The sequence below is a fragment of the Uranotaenia lowii genome, chromosome 3, assembly GCF_029784155.1.
Source record: "Uranotaenia lowii strain MFRU-FL chromosome 3, ASM2978415v1, whole genome shotgun sequence".
NCBI classification, from domain to species: Eukaryota; Metazoa; Arthropoda; class Insecta; order Diptera; family Culicidae; genus Uranotaenia; species Uranotaenia lowii.
In genome coordinates, this window is record NC_073693.1 from 22,683,966 (window position 1) to 22,703,057 (window position 19,092).

At 39.4% G+C, this 19,092-nt stretch overlaps 2 protein-coding genes across 9 annotated transcripts in view; one reads left to right on the forward strand and one right to left on the reverse strand.

Annotated features, from left to right (window-relative positions):
• The window catches only part of LOC129757945 (mitoferrin), a 47,497-nt gene extending 34,728 nt beyond the window's left edge, over nucleotides 1–12,769 (forward strand). For 4 of the 5 annotated variants that reach the window (XM_055755357.1, XM_055755358.1, XM_055755360.1 and 1 more), the window contains one exon: nucleotides 9,526–12,769. In XM_055755357.1, coding sequence (XP_055611332.1) covers nucleotides 9,665–10,843 — 1,179 coding nt within the window. In that variant the 5' untranslated portion in view covers nucleotides 9,526–9,664 and the 3' untranslated portion in view covers nucleotides 10,844–12,769. The remainder of the gene's footprint in view (nucleotides 1–9,525) is intronic. The other variant, XR_008739860.1, reaches the window with a different exon arrangement.
• A 4,534-nt stretch (nucleotides 12,770–17,303) lies between these two features.
• On the reverse strand, nucleotides 17,304–18,997 carry LOC129755045 (nuclear envelope phosphatase-regulatory subunit 1 homolog). 4 transcript variants are annotated; one of them, XM_055751348.1, is made up of 5 exons: nucleotides 18,746–18,997; nucleotides 18,620–18,691; nucleotides 18,412–18,546; nucleotides 18,199–18,370; nucleotides 17,304–17,866 (listed from the first exon to the last, which is right to left on the reverse strand). In XM_055751348.1, exons 1-5 carry the CDS (start codon nucleotides 18,771–18,773, stop codon nucleotides 17,818–17,820), a joined length of 456 nt encoding a protein of 151 aa, XP_055607323.1. In that variant the 5' UTR covers nucleotides 18,774–18,997; the 3' UTR covers nucleotides 17,304–17,817. The 4 variants fall into 4 exon arrangements, with proteins under 4 accessions (XP_055607323.1, XP_055607324.1, XP_055607320.1 ...); XM_055751349.1 differs by having other exon boundaries at nucleotides 17,304–17,981; XM_055751345.1 differs by having other exon boundaries at nucleotides 17,304–18,370; nucleotides 18,746–18,994.
• Nucleotides 18,998–19,092: the final 95 nt, after the last annotated feature.

Sequence of the window (19,092 nt, forward strand, 5' to 3'; positions counted from 1 at the left end):
TTTTTTTTACAACGACTTTTTGCGAATTTTCTATTTTCACCTATGATGTCGAGGTGATGTGCATCTTTTTCAATTGCAAGTTTCTCGTAAACTAGCAAGCTCTTGACGCAAAACTCTACATTGAAACAGTCCTTACATTGGAAACAACCAGTAAGAAAAAGAAACGGCGATTAAAATGAAGAAAAAAGAGTTTATTCACAAAAAACTAAAAATTTGTCTCCAAAGCCTGCCTGGGTTAAGTGTGGACGGCTTTATACAGGCTTGATATTTACATATTTTTTCAATTTTCCCTTCTTCATCCTATACAATTCAGCTATGTATATTCAGCATTCGGAGCATGAAAGCTGGAGTATGTATATATTTTCGATAAAATCGGATCTCGTATGTTGCAACATAAATTATACACAATTTTTAAACTGCGACCCAGAGATGGGCTTGACTCAAACAATCAGTCAGCGAAACTTTTTTTTTGTAGAGAAATGAATCCAACTGTGTTAGTTGAAATTTCAGGGACTAGACCAGATGAAAATTAATGTTGAAAAACATGCGAAAAACTTCGCCTTGTCTCCCTGTAGGACTTGAACCCACATCTTGCGCCTCTCCGGGGCCCATGTATTAACATTCTACTACAGGAGACAACCTGGCGTATGAAAGTTATACTGGTCGAGTGATAGACTTCGACACTCGACCGACCGCTCGCTTTGCTTCTTTTCAAGCTCATCTCTTCAGTGTTTGTAAAAAAAACATGTTCTTTGTTTTGAATGATTTTTTCTAGTTGAACTATACGAAAAACCGTCCACACTTACATTTAATTTGCGTGAAAGTCCATTCCGCCGGAGTGAAAAAAAATTTAAAAAAACGTTTTTTTTTTGTCTGAAGTAAGTCGGAAATCGGAAGGCGGAGTGGATTGCCAACCATTGTAGGTGTCTGAAGGTTGGATGCCTCTCCTCGACGAACCATAGGCCGTGGAAGCCTGAGAAGCAATTCGATGGCCAAGCCACACAACATAGACTGGATTTTGCAACCGATGGGGGAACCATACATACATACATACATACAAATCCAATAAGATTTTTAGTTTATATATCCTATCTGGATGAGTTATAATTTTGTTTAAATTATAACAACGGTTGATATGATTTAGTTATGGTTGCATAGACTTTTTGATATAATTTGAGATATTTTAACATCCTACGATACGAGTACTAAATTATAACTCATCCAGGTAGGAAACAATCGAATATCAAAATATCTCATATTCCTGTTTCCAATGGATTCGTTCGTACCTGATCGAAAGAACGCAATACTTCAAACTGGAGAACGTGAGATCTAGTACTTTCTCGGTCAACAGTGGTGTTCCACAAAGGAGTCACTTGGGACCCCTTATGAACGAATTTCCTGAATTGCTCACTGATGTGTTCGCGCTGGTTTATGTCGATGATTTAAAAATGTTTTTGCCTATTCGTCACCCGAAGGATTGCGTGACTCTGCAAAACGCCTTGCACAGGTTCACAGAGTGTTGCAGTAGATTCGGCCTGAAGATCAATTTCTTGAAATGCAACTTGATAACATTTTCTCGGAAATTAAGCAATATCACTTATGAATACCGCTTAGAAAACGATTTCATCATTGCTCGGCAAAGCTCAGTAAAATACTTACGAGTGGAGTTGGACGCGAAGTTAACTTTTTCAAAACACATCGAAAAAGTTGTAGCAAAGGCAAATTCTATGTTCGGAATTATTAGTAGAATCTGTCACGAGCTGGATAATCCCTACACGATTGTCTCTATCTACACTGGATCATTTAGGACCGTCATTGAATATGCCGGCATTGTGTGGCGACCGTACTACAACATATACAACAACAGGCTAGAGAGAGAGTTCAGAAGGTTCTTGAAATACGCTTTGAGAAACCTTGGGTGGCAAGCAGAAATGCCGGAGTATCGAGTCTTGTGCATGCTGGTAGGTTTGGACACGCTGGAAACCCGAAGAAAATCGATCGACGCACTGTTTCTAAGAGCATCTGTATTCGTGGTCTATTCTTGGGTCTAATTTATACAATAATTGAACCAAAGAAATTAGATCCGATCCCATGAAAAACTGGCAACTACACTCGTGTTCCATTAACTGTCAAAAGGTTTAGAACTGCGTCAAATTGGATCCAAATCTCATCAGTTTTGGATCAATCCTTATACCAGCTCTAAAAAAAGTTGATTTGAAACTGGTATAATGGATCACCAGTGCGGTTGCTCGGGTCGGAATTTAGGTCTAAACCGGCTGTTTGGACCACGGATACAGGTGCTCTAAAGGATTTAATCTGTGGAAGATATTATTCGCCGTATTTATTATCTTGTATATCTCCGTGCGAAGGCCGCAACAGTTTACGAAGCTTGAGGCCGTTTCAACTAGCTAATCGCATCCAGAAATATGCCAGAAACGAACCAATGTACTGAATGATGGCTTTTTACAACGCAAACGTCGATATTATTCTAGTAAGCATGACCAGAGAACAAATCAAAAGTAGAGTTGTGCAGTGCTCTTTTACAAATTAACAATTACTGTAGTTATTAAGTGTCATTTATATTATAGAATAAGATAATGGGCTGAAGCCTAGGATCTAATCAATAAAACTAAAACTAATCTCATCTTGATACAATTTAGTTTTTCTCTTCTGATGGGGAAGTTGACGTAATTTGGCAGATTTTGGCATCTTTAGATTTAAAAAATACGAAACACAGAATTTTTGACGAATTTTTGAAGGGAACTGTTTTTTAAACTTTTTATCAATTGGTAATTTCTTAGATTTCCTAACACCTTTTTTTAATTTTGCGCTGAATTTTGAGTATATTAACGTAAGGTTTTCGCAATATTCACCTGAAAGGAAATTTCATACCGATTCTGGTGATGTAATTAAATTAGCGCTTCAGTACTTAACAAAAATATCTATATATATATAAATGAATTTCTGTCTGTCTGTCTGTCTGTCTGTCTGTCTGTCTGTCTGTCTGTCTGTCTGTCTGTCACGATTTACGTGAAACTTGGCAGGTGGGGGTAGTGGAGGCCGAGGAAGGTTTCTATTATAGTTTGGGACCCCTCCCCCTAACATGAAGGGGAGGAGGGGCCTCCCAAACAAAAGACAATTTTTTGCATAACTTGAGAACCAATCAAGCAAATGGTATCAAATTTGGCATGGGGTGGTATTTGGGAATGGAAAATATTTCAATGAATATAAGGTACCCCTCCTTCCTCTCAGTGGGATGATAGAAAGGGGGGAGGGGGGCTACCTTACAATTTGTCATGTAACTCGAAAACTATTCAAGATATTGGATCCAAATTTGGCATGGGAAGGTATTTTGATACGAAGAATATTTCAATGATTATTTAAGACCCCTCACTTTTTGCAGTTGAAAGAGGGAGGGGCCTCTTTAATATTTTTTTACATAACTCAAAAACTTATAAAGCAAATGGAACCAAATTTGTCATGGGAAGTATTTGGATACGAAAAATATTTCTATGATTATTTGAAACCCCTCCCTCTTTTCAGTAGGGAGATATAAAAGGGGGAGGGGCCCTCTTTTTAATTTTTAAATAACTCAAATACTAATCAAGCAAACGGAATCAAATTGGGCATGGGCGGATATTTTTGAACGTGACATGTTCTAATGATTGTTTAAGACCCCTTCCTTCTTCCAGCGGGGAGAAAGGAAAGAGGGAGGGAAGTTCCATACAATTTTTATTAAATAACTCAAGAACTACAACGGCAAATGGAACCAAATTTGGCATGGAACGATATTTGGGTACGAGAAATGCTCCTTTGAATATTTGGTATCCCTTAATCCTTCAAAAAGGTGGATGAAAAGGGGGAGGAGAGGTCTCCCTTACAATTTTCAGTATAACTGGAGATCTGATCGAGTAAATTTGAACCATGTTTGGCATGTGAGGGTATTTGGATACGAGAAATGTTTCTATTATAAATTGAAGCCCCACCTTTTTTCAGCGGACAGATATAAAGGGGAAAGGGGGGCTACCATACATTTTTGAGTACAAAAAATCTTATATATAAAAATGGAAGCGTTTTCTTTGTAATAACATCACGTATAAACGGTTGGTCGGAATGAAGTAAAATTTGGTATCCGCGGCTTTTTTGGGTCAGAGATGGTTTGTATAATAGTTTCAAGAATCTTACTTTTTATGGAAGGGGGGTCCCCATACTAAATCAACTTTAAATGGGAATTTAGTACGATTTTCAAAAAATTCGATTCGCGAGCACGATTAAGTTAAGGACGTGTGGATGAAACAAAACATTTATTACGATTTATTTATTTAAAGGTAAAACGAAGTTTACCGGGTCAGCTAGTGATAAATAAAAATGTGAAATACTTTTTTCTACTTCATATATGCTTGAGGGCTGTGTAAGCGAGTAAAAGAGATTATCTTAAAATGTAACGTAAAAAAATTCTAAATTTCGTTTAGTATTGAAGTTTTAAGAACCAGGAATTTCATCCATTACGGGCTAGCGGAATACCAAGAGTAGAAACTGAAATACCACCCTAGAAACACGAGATGTTTTTTGCTATTGTCACTGAAACTTATTTTTATCTTACACGGAAAGTTTACCTATAGGCAGAGGTACTTTTTCCACCCATCTACTGAGAAAGATTAATTTACAATTTTTGATTCACCTAGCAAAAAGGTAAATTTTACCTTTTTCGCATTCACCCAGCCTAGCAAAATAGTAAATAAAACCGTTTTCACATTTACTGGTTTAAAAGGTAAATGCTACCTAGTTTCTTCAATTAAAATAAAACAAAATTCATTCAAAAATTGACACTTATCTAATATGAATAGGGACTTTTACTTTAAAATTATTGTTGGAATGTATTATCGTGTTTAAAAAAAATAAAAATGTTGAGACAAGACCAGATTAACTGTTTCCCCCAGGCTCTTGGCAATATGGGTGATCTTCGCTGAATCCTCCTGCATTGGTTAACACATTCATGCCCTTCTCCGTTCGACTAATCCGGTCAGTCAGGTCCGTCTTTTCCGGAATGCTCTCTGGGGGATGTTCCGGGATGACGTGGAAAACACTTGTAAGCTCTGTTGGCCAATCTGTAACATAAGCAAAGTTTTATTAAGAGAACCAGCACAGCAAATAAAATCTAAGAAAATATTTACCGTTCTGTTCAGATTTTCACATATTGGGCAAAAAGCAAAACTTGTTCCTAAATGGCAAAAAACTTTGGAATTTCATCTTATCACCGGGAAAAACCGGGAATTTTGGCACCTCACCGGGAAAATTGACATGTTGGAGATTTTTTCACAGAATTTCAAAAATATTTTCAAATTATTTCAAATTTTAAAATAGTTTTTGACAGTCTTGATATAGATTTATCTCATAATCGCTTATTTTCGTTCGTTAGTAAACAAAGTTTGAATCGCTTTTTTAATGCCGGGCAATATGAGATATCTATTTTTTTCGCTTTCCGCAAGTGTGCTATACTTACAAGCATAAATCCAATGTTATAAATTTTATAATGAAACTATTATCGAAAAAACTAACTACAGTCGAATCTGGATAAGTGAGAGTTCAAAGGACTGAACATTTTTTCTCGTTGATATGTATTATGTGAAAATTGTATCGAAAACAAGCTCCTGTCGAAATCTAAGGTCTTTACCCTGATGCAAAATAATATCTTACATTCGAACGATACGATTAAAGTTCAGCCCTGTTTATACACGATTTACTACATTTTCACGAATCTTTCGTTCAAATAACTGGGGCACTACTAAAGTTATTCATTGTTTTGTATTGAAAAAAAAAACTAAATAACTAAATATTTTCCTGCAACCTAATGATTTTAAGTTTTGTAAGACAAATCTCCATTCAAGTTGGCAAGATGATTTGATATTATGTTTCGATGTATTTTTTTTACATATTTCTATACAAACTGTACAATTTGTTCTAGAACTCTAGAAAATTTCACAGTGGCTGGAAAGTGCTACATTAATATCAAGATAAATTGACCTTGATTTTTTTTTGCAAAACTATTGAAATTGTGGAGCAAAACAACGAATAGATGCCAAGTTAGATTAGTTTTAAAAAATCATGAACACCTGTCAATTTGATACGAAAAGACTACGTGTTAAAAGACGCCAAAGTAATGGGAAAATCATCATTTATAACCGGGAAAAAAGCCGGCGAAAAACTTTGGAATTTCAAAACCAAAAATCGCTAGCAACCATGAACTATATAAAACACACCTAAATCATAGTAGATATCCACCCCGTTTAGCTTTTATATGTAATATTTTTCCCATTTCTTCATAATGCTTACATAAAGTCTCAAAAAATGAATACACTCCATTTATTGAATGGCAGTGTGTTAATGAAATGTGAATTCTTAAATCGTGGAGAAATTCTCATAAAATTAACTTGATTTTCAGCACAAAAAAAAATATAAAAATTTGGGAGGGTGACATAAACTTTATGTTAATTACATAGAGCTCTTACAGTATTGAAGTAGTTCACGTAGGTATGCATACTGAATACATAAAAATATACATACGTACTCAAAGCAAGATTTATTTTAAGACAATTTTCTTAACGATACCCATAAAATTTTGGAATGTTCTTATGTAGATCTTTTCTCCAACATCATCCCGTCTTGTGTTTATATCTGTTCGCAAAAATCATTCAAACATTGAAGAATATCGCTACGCCAGCAGAAAAACCAAAGCAAAATAAACGTGTTAGGTTAGGAGGAGCGCCGGACCGGGAACCGGTTTTTCGTTCTTCCATCAACCTTGTCGTGCTGCCGAGAGTATGACTCTGTGAACCATTTTAGCGACATCGAAGAACCGATGTCGTTGGAACTTGGAGCAATTTCAAGTTTGATAGTGTCTTAGAACTTTTTTTATACATTATTAGTTTGTGGGAATCACAATCCATTTCTTGTGAGGATTTCGTTTAAAAGGTAAAGTTTTGGGATAGCCTTCGTGACCTTCCAACGAAACTTAAATTAACTGTATAGTTTCTGTTGTAGGTTGAAATGTAGGATAGCTTTTACAAAAATCAACAGTGAGTGAGGCCTGTGATTTGTTTTTCTCGAACGTGACCTACACCTAGTGGTGAATTATGAAATGTAACCACGCTTACACGTGAGTACCTACGAAAACAGGAAATGTTGCTATATATTTTCGATCGATTGTTGTTATCTTATCGGTAGCCACAAACAGAAATATTTCCAGATATCAATTCCTAGAGTAGAAGATAATGACGACCACAGTGAGTGTTCCACACTTGGGCGATTCAGTCGCCTTATTTGTCAAGATTCACACACTTTCGATAGTCGGCGTGACTTGCAGCCACACGGCGCTTATCAATTGTACAATATTTAAGTGTCACCTACTTACCTATACCTAGTCCTTCAAATTAATCTACCGGTTTGTGGTGCTACTCGAGAAGCAGTCTTTCCATTGAGAAGAGAGTAATTTTAAATCAAAAACCATTAATGGTTGAAGTTTCCAAAACAACAGCGGTGAAGAAAAAGTAGTAAGCTACACCTACTACCAGGCTTAAGAGTGCATTACCGGGATTAAAATTGTATAGTACCCCACCTTATAGTGAGTGAAATCAACCTCCTCAAACAAGTGGCAGACGGAAAGAAAACCACTTTCAGCTGGTTTTGTGATGTCTGTTCAACCACTTGAACGCGCAAAGGTCGTTGGAACTGCTGATAACAAACCATAATATGGTTTCTGCTGTTGTTGGAGCCTTATCAGTGTGACATAATTGGTGTTGATCCTTGAAATAACATTCTTCAAAAAGAGCTGGGAGTCATCTTCAATCAGTACCTATTTCCAACACTGAAACCCACACAGAGGATCGAATTTTCGTAAATGAATCTTCAAGATTCTTCGACCTAACCAGAATAAAATAGCTTGCATTTTTGTTGCTATTTAAAGCTCCCGGAAAAAAAAAAAATTGCTATTTAAAGACCTTTTTTTTGTTTCTAAAAACATTTAGTTGCTTTAGCAACTCACATTTGGATACACTATGTTCTGATAAGCGACATCAGTTAGACGTCATCCTCGTTGTTTGCAGACAAATTGATAAGAAAATTACTAATTGTTGGTGACCGGTGATGATCCACTCAGATTAACACCTCTTGTGCGGGAACTTTTCCGCAAAATTCAGGGGAATTTATCTTTCCTGCAACTCATATTCTGTATCTTTGATATTTGCCTGTTAGTCTGTTTTTGTGTGTGTGTGAAAACATAAAAAATCATCGTTCATCGTTCAAATTTGAAATCGCTTTTTGGATATTATGTTTAGGATGATTATACGAAGACCAATCATTAGAGATGTTTTAAGATTTCCTGCTCTGTATAGTCAAAGCTGATTAAGCCTCTTATGAATAAAAAAAGTTGTTTTACAGCTGATTGAGACTTCCGATAAGAGAAAATTAACAGTGACCGGATTACCCTTCTGCCAATAAAAAAGTTCCAAGTAGATTTTTGAAAACATGCTGGATTTAAATTTCGTGTTCTTGTAAAAAATGTTGAAGTGAAGAATCCAATATTACCTCTTAGTTAATTGGAACTTCTGTTAAAAGACAACTTCAAGTCGAAGTGAGACTACTACAAAGTAAACAGAAAGGGTTTTCCCAACATTTGTTAATAGAATGGATTAATAAATTGTCTCAAGATATGTAAATGTTAAGGCGGACTGAAGTTTCGTTTCGTATAGGAAAAGATCACAATGGATTGAGACCTGTGCCTGTACCCACGAAAAATTGAGACTTCTGCTGATAAAAAATGAAAAGAAAGTTAATTCAAATTTAACCAACATCGATTTAATATCAAACAAAATCAATTCCTTGCCGAATAAGTTCCTTTATCTTTTTCAGAAAAAAGAGCATTTAGCTAAATACCTAACTGTACCTGCTACATTTATTTTCTCGGGATGAAACCTAAAAGTAAAAGATAAACAAATCTGCTCTGGAGTAATTGTCCACGTTGATCGACAATAGATGATGCTGATATTGAAAGAATTAAGCATCATTTTGGTGTCCTTTTCAACACGGTTTTTCGTATGACCGGCAGGCAGACATCTAACAGGTCATGTTATCTGTTTCCTTTTTTGCGCTTCTCTCTTATGGAATTAGTCATCTCGAATATGTAGTGTGCAAATAAGGAGGTACTTCTGGTAGATCAAAAGTCAAACCAATTGGTGTCATATCGCACACGCGTTGTCCACGCTTGGAATATTAGTTTTGTTCTACAGGTAGATTGACTAGGTTTTAAGATTTAGATTAACCTGTTACGAATTTACAAATGTCATACCTGAAAATCTAGTTTAAAGAAGTTTTTTTTTAATACATACACAATAATACAGTTGATAGCGTTTGACGATACAGTGCATCGTTGAATCTCATTTTTCTAATGCTCATAGTAAATATCCAGGTTCTCTTCAAAACATAAGTCAATTCCACTAACCAGCTTTTTTCGTTTCCTTTCCTCAACAGATCGTCACCAGTGAGATGTTAAATATCTAGTGCAGCGCAAGTGAAAAAAAAACGTGAAAGCAAGCAGCCAAACATTTGTTCAAGCCACCGACTTAGCGACTGACTTCCTCGTCCGGTGCCCTAGCCGGCAGTGTATGTCATGAATCCAGACGAATATGAGCAGCTACCGACGACGAGTGTAGCGACGAACATGACGGCCGGTGCCATTGCCGGCGTTATGGAACACTGCGTGATGTATCCGCTGGACTCGGTCAAAACGCGGATGCAATCGCTGACGCACATGCATGCCCATGACACAATCGTTTCGACGATGCGGGATATGATTCGATCGGAGGGTTTGCTGCGACCGTTCCGCGGTGTTACGGCCGTTGTTGCTGGGGCGGGCCCCGCACATGCCTTATACTTCGGAGCGTACGAGTACTCCAAGGAGATGGTCGGAAGCATCATCGGAAGGGGAAGTGATCAGATCAATTATATGGTTTCGGCCACTTTGGCAACCTTGGTACACGATGCCATCTCCAATCCGGCCGACGTGGTCAAGCAGAGGCTTCAAATGTATAATTCACCATATAGATCGATCATGCACTGTGCCCGCCACGTCTGTCAGACCGAAGGCCTGCGGGCATTCTATCGATCCTATTCGACACAGCTTGTGATGAATATACCCTACTCGGCGATCCAGTTCCCAACGTACGAATTCTTCCAGAAGATGCTGAACAAAGACAATAAATACAATCCTCCGGTGCACATGGTGGCAGGAGGTGCTGCGGGTGCGGCTGCCTCAGCGCTCACGACGCCACTGGATGTCTGCAAGACCTTACTGAACACACAAGAAGACGGTGCTGGTAAAACTAGAGGCCTCATAGAGGCAGCCAAAAAGATTTACCATACAGCGGGCCCGTTAGGCTTCTTCAAAGGTCTTCAAGCCCGAGTCCTATACCAGATGCCCGCCACAGCCATCTGCTGGTCTACGTACGAGTTCTTCAAGTATGTTCTCACAGGGACAGCACGGAACAATAGCCCTCGAGCCAGCTCCCCAACCGAAATAATGTCCAGTTCAGACGTCGTCAAGGACGACAAGAAGCTTCCAGACCTGAGGTATGTGCTCCCGGTTAGTTCTGCCTCGGCGGAGGCTTCTGCCAGTAGTCTAATTGTGCGATCTGGTCCCACTTCTGGCAGCAGTGATCGAGATTGTGGCCGTCGGGAGCTCCCAGCAATGTCCGGTGCAGGAATCTATGGTTCGATGAGCTACAACACGATGCACTCGAATGATGCAAACCATCACATCCCGGAACATCAACTACGAAGATCCCAATGAGGTGCAGCGTACAACTCCACCGCACTTGCCGGCGTAACGGCGTATTAAAAGGTTAGTCCTGCCCTTGCAGAACCCACCCGATTCGGGGATCAACTCACGGGAAGAACTCGCAGTTGTTCCCAAACCGTTGGTTTGTTGTTAGTCTATATGTATATCCCTTCTCGTTTCGGTTCCACTCATCTCCTGATCCTAGAAAACCTTGTTTTGTAAAACTTCTTCAACAACGACAAAGTTTCCCTTAAATCCCAGTTAAATGTCAACCCACAAATACGCGTGTATTTCGGAATCACCTCGCCACCACCTATTTGGCGATAGAAACATTTCATTGGTTTTGCGCAGCTCTGTCTCATGTCACCGGAAACGTGCTTTTTAATCAAACGTTTTGATTTCCATTATCATTTTTTTTTTGAATAACACTTTGTCCAAATTCTATATATTTTTTGTTATTCTTTTCACGGTATCCCATACGATCTTACCAGCAGTTGTGGACATTGGATTGTCGTCTTAGAGAATGCCTGTTATGATACACAACTGTGCATATGTAGGAACCCAACTTTTGTATCGTAAAACGTAAAGACACATTAGTGGAGCTGCCCGGAGTTGATTTTGTTATAAAAGACGATTGCACAGAATATATCATTACTGTCTCAAATGAGTTTTTCATAAAGGTTTTGCAAAAATTGCTTGCATCTCAACCGATGAAAGTCCAACAACCAATCAAAGTGTATTCTTGTCTGTGTAAACATATTTGGAAATGTTGAAAATGGTTCATGTTTTTACAAAATCATCTCAAATTTTTTATGTGTGGAATAGGGGAAATTTTCGAAATATCAAAAGAAACACTTTTTCATCAGAGTCAATTAGTACGAAACAATTTTCGCTTACGGATCGATTGAAAACACGTTAAGATGTTTGCGCAGCCTAGACATGATTTCACCAACTCTAGCGAAAGTATTGATCGTTCGCTCACATGCAGCAGTTTCTTTTAAAAGGCAGCACATGATCCATTTCCAATTCAGAAGTTCTAAAAAATGTAAAAAGTTCAAATTTTCGGAACAAGATGTGCTGTTTCGTCTCGCGCAAAACCAACAAAACACAAGGAACTAAAGCAAAGGATATCAACACCTGTAAAGCAAAAAAAAAACCGTGGGAAACCCAGGTGGATTCGATGTGGAAAGCGAGATTTGTTATTACCTAAAACTTACTGCTAAAACTTATAGAGTTAATCAAAGTGAAACCTATATCTAATATAGTGCTACACACACACATACAGAGAGATAGAGACACCTTATTATTTTTTGTTGATCGCGGTACTAAGTATCGTCTGATGGTGAGATGCCATAGAATGCTTGATACCAAAGGATCAAGATCGCTGTGCATGATTGTTGCGGCGGAAGGAAACAAACAGTAAAACAATAACAAATAACACAAATTCAATAAAAATAGCGAAATTCGACGATTACAAATTAAACTAAAATAGACGGACGGTGATCGCGCTTTTTGTTTTGGCTAAACAAGTTAGTGAAAGCGCAACGCAGCGAAAAAAATAGTTCAAGTGTAGTTTTTAAAAACATTATAATTTATTTTGTGTGGAAATAGTTACTGCTGCGATAAAATCGACGTTTTGATTTGTAAACCGTAAAGTTTTGAGAAAAACTGCGCTTGAGCTATAAATTGAAGCAAATGATATTACTCGAACCGGCTGCGCGATGTCACGTTGTGTAAACGAAAAAGGTTCAAAAAGGATTTCGGAAATTTGAAAAAGGAATAGGTATATCGTGTACGTTGAATTGAAAAACAAATAAAACAGCGAAGAAAGCCACTTGTACAGTTGTACAATTTAGATCAGAGACAAATGACTCAAATTAAAACAAAACATGCAAACAATAATTACCTGTATATGAATAAAGTTGAAAATTTCAAATAGTCCTGGTATTTTCGATCACTCTCTGAAGCATACCGAACTCACGATAGTTTTATTTTATTTGTTAATAGTATTCCGTCTCACGACACAACTTGATGACCATAATATGACGACCTCGCTCTTGCGTTCCCGCTTGTCTGGTGCCTAGCGGATTTCTTGCGAACACCTTTTTTCGCAGGACAGTCGTCCGGTATTCTCGCAACATGTCCTGCCCAGCTTGAACACTCCGAGTGTTCGCAGATCCTAGTCCAGAAATATCCACGTCTCGTGCCCATAGAGAACAACCGGACTAATAAGCGTCGTGTACAGGCTACATACACTTCATGCGAGAGCTAAGTCTTTTCGACCACAGTTGCTTGTAGAGTTCGTAGTAGGCACGACTTCCGCTGATAATCCGCCACCGGATCTCACGGCTGGTGTCATTATCTTGAAGTTGAAGCCGCCTACATGGTTCGAATGAACTCGATAATTCACTGGAATCCGCACACAGCACTTTGTTCCATGCATCGTAGCCTTGGTCAGTCTGGACAGATTCCCGGAAAAGTCGTTCTAGTCTAGATTTTCCATAGCTTGTCATAGTATGCAGCCTTGAAGTCGATGAATAGACGTGGTTATTTTGGAGGATTTGCTGCAGTGTGAAGATCTGGTCCGTTGCAAACCGTAACTCTTTGAAGCCAGCGTTAAGCGACGTAATAGTATTTGAGACTCCGTAGGCGGCATTGAGGAAAGTGATCGCTCGATAGTTCTAACAGTTCAGTTTATTGCTCTTCTTTTAGATGGGGCTGTAGCTGTTCTGTGTCTCATCAACCGGTGTAGGAAAACCGACCAACTTTTCCGGACCAATTTGATGAGTTCAGCAGCAACGCCATCCTTCTCAACCGACTCGTTGCTATTCAGCTGGCGAATGGCTTCCTTTACTTCACTCAAAAGGTTATTCAGAGTGGCTCCTCTACGTCGTTTGCTACGCCAGCGATGTACCTTCCTCTACCGTCTTGGTCCTTGCCTCCATTCTCATCCCGGCACATTTCGGCTCGCGGCACGAAGCCTTTCAGGATGCGTTGAGCTTCTGGTTGAACTTTTGTGTTTCCTGGGAACGATGCAGCTCCTCCTCTTCCAGGCAGTTCTTGTTGTCTTGGAAGGTTCGGATCCCGTTTTCGTTGGTCAGCTGGTGCGTGCTAAACCTTCCAATTGTCGGTTTCAATTTCTCCTCCTGCCCGACCTGAGCGTTTAAATCCCCGATGACGATCTTGATATTGTTATGTCCTCTTTATCATTTACGATTATAGGCATTTAAGAAGGGTTCTTAAAACAAATGGAATTAGTTTCCGGCTGAGAATAAAACACGCGTATAAATCGGCTCCGTGTATAGTCATGGCTTGGATCAGAATGATCTTTTATTAATCGTTTGCCCACGATGACACATAGATCGGATCTGTAGAAGATCTCATCTTAAATTAGTGATTATAATAAATTAATTTACAGTGCGTTATGCATTTATCAGGACAAGAGAGATATCATGTTTTGAACAGCCGTCGTAACCACGTTTCAACTGCGAGTAAAATTCGTCTTTGCCATCACCGATGCTTCCGAGGTGAGGGCTGTGCACGTCGATGATGCTGTTGTTGAAGAACCAACCCTTGAATGTCAACCGACACATTCATGGGAATCGACAATAATTCCTGGTGCGATCTGGAACTTGTATGGATTCGCATTGATCTTGTAGACCGAAAATTGTACGTATGTGTACTGTACCTGCCACCCGATCGCTCAAGAGATGTTGCCCTCGATGAATCGTTTTCTCGCTGCATCTTCGAATTTCGTTCCTTCTGCGCTACAGAAGATGACTTACTTATCATTGGCGACTTCAATATGTCCGGTTTGAAGTGGTGCTCCAACCTTGGCAGCTTTCTGTACCCGGATCCAGCACGCTCTACTTTTTAAGCGACTTCTAACATCATATTGGACTCCTTGAGTGCAGCGACCTTGCGCCAGATTAACGGCGTGGTGAACGAATACGGTCGTACGTTGGACCTCTGCTTTGCCAATGATGTATCTCGTTTACCGATCATCGAATTTGCTCCTGCACCGCTTGTTAAAGTACATCACCTTGCTCTATTGGCTTCGGCTTCAAGAAAGCTAACTTCGACGACATCTCTCACATTCTGGCCTCTATCGACTGGGTATCTGAACTTGATCTATCAAATCCCAACGCTGCCGCTGATACCTTCTCACGCATTCTGAATTATGTCATCGATCGCCACGTTCCAAAACGCTCTAGGGCGGAAATATGCGAATCCCCTGGACCACGACTGAACTGAGACAACTGAAGACGGTAAAAAGATGTGCTCTTCGAAACTACAAGAAGCAAAAATCATCCTATACACTAAGGTCGTAAACTTAACTCCGTTTATAAAAAAGCTATTAAATGTTGTTACCATAACTACCTACGTCGCGTACAACGTAACCTCAAGTCTTTCCCAAAAATGTTTTGGAAACACAAATAGTCAACGGAAAGAACCTGGTTTTACCTTCAAACATGTTTCTGGATGGCATAACGGCGAACTCTGATTGTGGAATCTGCGATCTTTTTGCCCAAAAATTTTCCAGTATCTTCACTTCAGCTTCAACATCCCCAGAACATTTAGCTAGCGCTGTCAGGATCGTTTCGCCATAATAGGCTTTTCAATAAATGGTATTGAAATCGAGGAGGCAGTCATCTCTAAAGCAGCAGCAAAGCTCAGGAATTCCTTTTCTACGGGCCCGGATGGGATACCAGCTGCTTTTTTTTTTAATTTCATGCCTGTTTTGCTGACCCCTATTCGGTTCATTTTTCAAGCTTCGCTTGATAAAGCCACATTCCCTCTACTTTGGAAGGAAGCTTACATGTTCCCGGTACATAAAAAGGAGATAGGAGAGATGTTAACAATTATCGTGGAATCTCTGCCTTATGTTCGATTGCCAAACTATTTGAATTGGTGGTTGGTGGTGGCGACAGCTTTTAATTGCGGAGTACTTTTTTGGAGACGAACCCATTTAACGTGTGAATCACGTTAACGATCTTGGCGTAATCTTAGATCAGCGCCTGGAATTCAAGGTACACACCAACTACGTGATTGACAAAGCATCCCGAAGTCTCGGAAGAGACAAGTTCATTTCTAGAGTGGCGAAGGACTTGAAGTACGTGTATTGCCTGAAAAGCTCATACTGCAGCATTGTTCGTTCCATCCTTGAATACGCTTGAGCTGTCTGGTGTCCCTACTACCAGAACGGTGTCGATCGGCTCGAGGCCATTCAGCGACGATTCTTGTGATATGCGCTTAGACACCTGAACTGGCAAGACCCTTTTCGTTTACCTAGCTACGAAAATCGATGCCGCCTCATAGATATCGATACCCTTCAAGCCCGCAGACAAGCAACACGTGCTTCATTCGTCAACGACCTTCTGACATCGCGTATCGACTGTCCCACGCTACTGGAGGCTATTCCGCTTAGTGTACGATCCCGTGGATTTAGAAATCAGGATCTTCAATTGTACATTCCCATTCGAAAGAACGATTACGGAGCTAACAGCGCCCTCATCGGTGCAATGAGATCGTTCAAACGTTTTTCGGAGCATTTTAACTTCGACGTTTCGAGGGATGTTTTCCGAAGAAAACTGGTTAGGGCCTTGAGAACCCCATAGTTAGACTTAAATGTTTTATTTTTAACTTTAAAGGATCAACACGTGATCCGTTGATCAGAAATAAATAATAAATAAATAATTAGCATGGGTCGATTGGCCACCACCAGATCACGCGTTCTGCATCTTCCCCATCACAATGAAAGCTGTTTTCAGCTCATGTGTGTTGTAGCCTTGCCAGAACTCTGGTAAATGGTATGACCATCTAGAAACGTGCGTACCGTGGAGCTGCGCAAGTCCACCATTGCAAAGATGTCGATTTTACGGCTCTTAAATTTGTTGGAGAGCTCGCTGGTACTGCCCGCTGCCCAGTTATACGCCTCTGAACTACCAAAAGTGTTCGGCCAATATTGCGAGTCACTGTAAGGAGGGACCAAAGGAAATCAGGAAAATCGAAATTTTGGTTTGGATGCCAAATGGCTTAAAATATCTGTGTTCCACGTTTCTTCTGTTCCAGTGTTCAAGATGTCTCTGCATTGGTAGGCACAACCACTTTATATGTTTCTGATCATTTTAATATTTTATGTTAAAATGATCAAAAGCGTGAACAAAGACCAGAAGAATAATAACCCACTTTTTTATTATTCTTTGGGACTCAGACATAAGTACGATTAGTGATTAGTGGGATGACAAATGCCATAAAATATCTCAAAAACAAATTTTTGGCCAAAAATGAACTTCTTTGGACTTTTGATTTGACAAATTCTTCTGTACTTAATTAAAGGATTTTGTGCAAGTTTATGACAGAGTCGAAGAAGTACCCACTAATTATTTTAACATGTTTTTTAAGCATTATAAAACCTTGAGATAAGTAACAGGTTCATTTCTCATCTTCTATTTCGTTGAACAATTCAAGCTTCATTAAAAAAAGTGTTTTATTTAATCTAATAATAAACCCAAAATTGTATAATGTATTCGGACAATGGAAAAGACTTTTTTTTTCAACATAAAAAAAACTGTTAGTTGCAAAGGTTGATACACTAGTCTCGACTCGATTGTTAAGTTCAACTAATAAAGATAAGAGGACAACATTTTTTCGTCTACTATTATTAGGCTGGTTTGTCTATTTACATTTACAACAGTTGTCTGTGTGTGTATGTGTTAGCATGCGATTCCGTTTGTCTTGATCCTCGTAACTACTGAATGGTCCACCACCAATAAACGCTTTGGTCGTCGTCGATAAATTTCGGACCCCGGTCCACCACACGAAGATGAAGATGATTTTCGTCCAAGCTGGGGTGCTGTTGAGTTCACCGTCTGCTGGTTATAGTCTTGATTTTTTTTTGTCTCCACTTTTCCTGTACCGATCGCCGGAATCAGCTGAGCCTCAAAGTCTACACAGACACTCTCTTACACACTACAACAACATGGTTAGCGCTTCGATTTCTTGGGACTACGGGGAGTGCCGGCGTTGCTTAATCTACGGATGTGTATATACGAAAAGGTCGGGTCAAATGAAGCTTAAGGGTTCGAACTAAAAATTAGGGCTTTTTGGAGGAATAGGATTTTTAGAGGAAGAAGCGACTCAATGAAAGCTGTAGTAGAAGATAGAGTTGGAAATAGGGAGAAGCAATGAAACGAAATTAGAAAATGCGGTTAGCAAAATGGGTTGAACACAAAAATGCGCGCAGCATATAAGTTAGTTAGTTATTATATCTTATCAGCTAGCGAGCGGGCTATTGAGGGTTCTCGGAGCTGGAACAGAAAGGCAAAGAGAGAGATCGAGCCGCATTCAGGCTCATATCCATGTACCGCGAATTGTTAGTCGGCCGAGGCCGCAGAATCAGCTTGCCGGTTTCGTCGCAGGACATGTTGAACTCGGCTAGGACGCTTCTGGTGCGAGACGTGATGATCTGGGGTGCAATCACCAGCTTATGAATACCGAGTACAAACAGGAGTACTGTAAGTGTTAAGAAAAGGATTGCTAAAACAGAGAATGTAGTCTGACGAAAAGTGCCAACATACGTAATATTGCTGTCGATACGGTAAACACCGGATGGTTCCACAGTGAATCAACCAAAGGAACTATCGAGGTACGGGGATCAGTCAGCCAGTAGAATGCTCCTACGAATGTCACCAAGGACATTGTACCTAAAAGGACTGGATGAAAAGAAAAAAAAAACGAGTCAATAACCCTTTCCTTTTGAGAAGGAATGATGACTTTAATGTTTACTTCTCCATCGAAGAGTAGAGGGTTGAATTGCTGCGATAACTTCGGTCAATCGCCGTTCGAATGCTTTCAAATCTGGAACATAAAAATTTTATTTTCGTAATTAAAACTCTTTTTTCGGCCACCTACCTTCACAAGCCGATGGTTCCAGCGACATGTTGTGAAAGTGAATTTTGCTTGGTGCAGAACCTCCGATAGCTGTTGTTCGAATACTGGCGCACTAAAACTATATTACATCATCAAGAATAGAGATTATTTTTGGGAATATCGTGATTAAAAGTTAAAGAACTTTTAACTGCAGCAGCCCGACGACGAACGAGACGAATGAAAACACAAGCGATTTTTTTTTCCATAAATTTTGAACATCAACACAACGCCCTTCAGAAACGCGTTACACGTTTGAATAAGTGTAGGTCAGGTAGAGTAAATTAAAACTGGTAAACTATGCGAGCACGCTCTAATTTATTTAACCATTT

What these genes read in the sequence shown, in the direction of transcription:
- LOC129755045 (XM_055751345.1), bottom strand. Translation starts at nt 18,773, where the DNA reads ATGTCGCTGGAACCATCGGCTTGTGAAG. An exon ending in GGAACCATCGGCTTGTGAAG is followed by an intron (nt 18,692 to 18,745) that starts GTAGGTGGCCGA and finishes TTTATGTTCCAG; the next exon opens with ATTTGAAAGCATTCGAACGG. An exon ending in CTCTACTCTTCGATGGAGAA is followed by an intron (nt 18,547 to 18,619) that starts GTAAACATTAAA and finishes CTTTTCATCCAG; the next exon opens with TCCTTTTAGGTACAATGTCC.